The 4,105-nt window shown below is 41.1% G+C and overlaps 1 protein-coding gene across 2 annotated transcripts in view; it reads right to left on the reverse strand.

Moving 5' to 3' along the window:
• Positions 1-429: 429 nt before the first annotated feature.
• The window catches only part of marveld3 (MARVEL domain containing 3), a 5,090-nt gene continuing 1,414 nt past the window's right edge, over positions 430-4,105 (reverse strand). For both annotated transcript variants that reach the window (XM_019886727.1, XM_019886726.1), the window contains exons 2-4: positions 3,359-3,600; positions 2,482-2,579; positions 430-1,886 (exon numbers count right to left, since the gene is read on the reverse strand). In XM_019886727.1, the coding sequence (XP_019742286.1) occupies positions 1,276-1,886; positions 2,482-2,579; positions 3,359-3,600 (951 nt within the window). In that variant the 3' untranslated portion in view covers positions 430-1,275. The remainder of the gene's footprint in view (positions 1,887-2,481; positions 2,580-3,358; positions 3,601-4,105) is intronic.

Genomic DNA, 4,105 nt, shown 5'->3' on the forward strand with positions numbered 1-4,105 from the left:
TATATGCTGTGCGACACTGGTGAGGTTAGAGTGGTTCAGATAATGGATTATATGCTGTATGGATATAATTAATAAAGTACGCCTGCCATCTGTTGGCGGAACACAGAATGACACCTCTAGCAATGTGTTTGACCGACGACTCCAGTTTATTAGTACAGTATTAACATGGCTAAATTGGGTAATAATAGCAAAATGATTGCCTCTTCAAAAAGGTTAGGGTTATTTTAGGATAGTGGTATTTTTCACCTCGGTTTTTCGTACTTGATTATGTAACTTCACTCAAGTGTTAATTACTTTGATTACCGGAGACACCAAAAGTCTACAAAGAAAAATAAACATTTCTAGATTCAAAGTTGTTTAATAAATACACAGAAGTATAAAATACACTTATATGGAAACAGAACACGAAAATGCTCCATGTAAAACAAAAAAAGCCCAAAATAAAATGACAGACCACTGTGAACATTTCTAGGTTCAAAGTTGTTTAATATAGACACAGATGTACACAATACACTTGTATGTAAATGGAATACAAAAATACAACAAATAAAAAGCCCAAAATAGACTGACAGACTACAGCATTTTGCTGTTGTGCTCAAGGCAAAACTAATATAAAAAGATTGATTTGCCGCCATTATGTGTGCCAGGAAATTACAGTGTTGCCTTTAAATCCAAAATTAATTCATTCCGCGACCATGCTCATAACTTAAAACAGGATGATTGTATCACATATCAACTAGGGGTAGTATAAAATGGGCATACAGATATTTAGTACTGTATTGAAGGCTCAGCACTTCCCTTGGCCTCTCAGGATGGCAATAATAATAATGATTGTTCTTCACAGAGGATAAAGAATACATGCCTGTGAGTATTATTATATTATCTACCTGCATCGGTTACTGCAACTCTTGTGTTTAGATATTCTTTGCTTGCAGGATAGCAACACTGCCACAAATGCTAACTGAGCCCGTATGCCAATAGAGTTTCCCATTGTATGACAGCATTGAGATACAGCTGTTTTTATGGTTCTTTTAAATCCACAACATGTACTTCCTCTTTGTTTTATATTTAGGTTGACAGTAACCTTGAGCTGAGAGTGACAATGAACAGCTTGAGCCTCTTTTTTGAAGGTTATTTTCTACTACTACTACTACTTTGTCCCTATTTCATGCGAGCAAGGAGAGCAAACACAAAAGTGTGTAAAAGTTTCACTGATTCAATACAACCAGTGAGACTCTGTTTATTACGATACAGTAAGTTTTGCTCTAACTGTCCTCAAAAGCGATCATCCACATTTGTCTTTTGCTTCTTCATTTCTCGCACAGTGCGGAAAGCTCTGATGGCCAACACGGCCCCGAAGATGAAGACAAAGACGCCCAGCACGCCGAAGAGACCCGCGGCGATGTCCGCACCGTGAAACTGGCACTCGAAGCCCTTGTGACCTTTGCTCTTGTACATGCGCTCCCTCTCCTGGCAGATGGGGTTGTTGTAGTTTTCCTGCAGTTTGATAAAGAAGAAGGCCAGAGCAACAATGTAGCCCAAACCAACAAGAAGGTTGATCAGAGTTTCGACCAGGAGCACGGGCGGGTTGCGGTAAGGCACTCGGAAAATTCCCAGGGCGAGCATGGCCAGAGCGTAGATCATGACTATGCCGGCGCACGCCATGGCGAAGGCATACGGAGGCCTCTTGAGCTCATTGAACAATTGGTCTAGCTCCTTCACGCGTTCTGCTTCGGCACCTTGGAAGGCACCGGCTCCGCCAAAGTGATAGTGGTAGATGCCGCCCAGGCTGGCCAGGTCACGATAACCGCCATTGTTGCTGTGAGGCACGCCAGCGCAGATAATAAGCAGAAGATTGACAAACACCTCCATTAGCTGGCAAAGACCTAAAACAAGCGGGAGAAACAAAATATACAAAAAATCAGTGATACAAAACTGCAAAACTGACCTTAGACAGGGAAAAAGGAATGAAATTATGAATTGTATACTGTATAACTTATTTGATAGACTATTGATAGCTTCAGTCCTGCTGCCAATAGAAGAGACAAGAGACAACTTTGAGTAAAGTAGATTAATTTGTTTGCCTCAAATTCTGCATACACCAGGCCATAAAGTCAGGCACTGAGATAATCGCATATTTGCCGATTTTTTTCTGAAATGTTCAAGATTTTTCTTTCTTTCATTCTTTTTTTTTTGTTCTTTAGGGAGGGATTTTCTTAACCATTAGATTTTTTTTCTTTCTTACCGCCAATGCATTTCCATGGCTATCAGTTATACACAGATTTCTGCTCTTCGCGGGGCAGCCCAATCCCCATCCCCCGAATAGCAGGGGTCCACTCTCTTTCATTTTGGAATAAGTCTGTAACTTAAAATGTATAAAGGAATACTTTCTGGATACACCACTATATAATCAAAGCCCAAGCTACAAAATGAAAACACAGCAAGTGGCTACCTCTTTTGCCATCAAACAACACAACTTACCTCGGCTGGTGAGGATGTATCGCAGATTGTAAAGATCTTGTCTGGGTCGTTGTTCATAATTTTCATCGTCAGAGTAATACACTGACGGCTGTCCATACCTGTCAGGAATATAACATCAAAATGAAAAGTGGACTGTGGGAATGCAGCCATCATTTTTTTTTTAAACTGAGCATCCTACCAATTAACCAGGCCAGATAAAATTTGATTTTGCATTAATAGACAATACCAACAACACATACTGTATTACAAAAACAAAGTGCATGTGAGGTGTAGGTGTTATTTCTGTCCACTTGGGGTTACCACCCTCATGTTCTACTTTGTAGTATCTGTGACTTTGAGTGGCTTTAAAAGGTGGTGCCTGGCCTGGTGAGTGACATGGGAGTTAGCGAATGGCAATGTAGATTTGTGACCTCAGGTTAGCGGCTGGCTGTTAGCTGGCTAATGGTTTGCTAGTCTGCATGTTGAGAGCAAGGGTGAGTGAGTGTCATTTGTGGGCCATAGAAGCTCATGTATACGTCTTTCTATTGGTTATTAAAGTGGCTAAAAGTACACTGGCGGTTGTATATATCCTTCACCACTTGCTGGGGTATTACAATATGTCCTAGCTAGCAGTGGTGGCCTGCATTAAATGAGCTCAATATGTTGCCTTGTGTCAACGATTGTATGCTCACTGTTGTGTAGCCATTTATTCAGTAACATTAGTCCATTTGGAAAAATCATCCCAACATAGCTTTGATGCAGAGATCTTGCGCCGACATGTAATCATTTCAGACCTATTGGCCACGGTACGCATCATTTTATGACTTCAACCGTATGCACTGAGTGATGATTGGCCAACTGCTTGACAGTCTATGTGTTACTATATCTGGTTGCTTACAGTGTGGAGGGTCCTTCATGATGGTGGTCTCTGAAAGCAGGTTGAGGTGCACTTGTCACGTCCCTCTGTTTAGGCCTCCTGTCACCAGCAGAGCCTCTCTCGCCAGCGACTCTGGGTTTTTCTTTGTGATCTCTGCTGTCATACTTATCAATCTGCTCTGCCCTGTGAGAGGAATCCTTGTCCTTGCTCTTGTAATCTGCGTATGCATCACCCCTAGGTTGGTATCTGCCCCTCTCTGGCATCTTCAATTGAGAACATACAGTACATTCTAATGCATAAACTGTAGACTGATTTCATAAATAGCAACAGCTGTCTGACAATATTAGGTACACATGCACATTAAGACAATAGCTGCATTAATAAATCAGCCTTAAGAAAAACTGATTTTTCAGCAAGAATTCCATATCCTTAATACCCATGTCAGTTTTTTTGCCCTTACAAGTAAAACAATTAAGTGTAATGGGATGAAACCTGTCTTATTAACAATGTTTTTTTTTTCCACTATCAGTGCCACTTTGGCCGACTAGTATGCAATTAAACCTTACTGGTAAACGGATGTGCTGCACTAGTATTACTATTCGGACCATACTGGTAGAACCAGAATGCCCACTAGTAACCCCGTAAGGCAAAACAAAAAACAAAACAAAACTGCGCATTAGTAGGCTGATGTGTGCTACTTGTTATACCAGCGGTCCCCAAACTTTTTCCTGTGAGGGCCGCATAAGCTTTGCTTCTGTGATGGGGGGG

Source organism: Hippocampus comes, unplaced genomic scaffold (assembly GCF_001891065.2).
Source record: "Hippocampus comes isolate QL1 unplaced genomic scaffold, H_comes_QL1_v1.1 scaffold261, whole genome shotgun sequence".
NCBI classification, from domain to species: domain Eukaryota; kingdom Metazoa; phylum Chordata; class Actinopteri; order Syngnathiformes; family Syngnathidae; genus Hippocampus; species Hippocampus comes.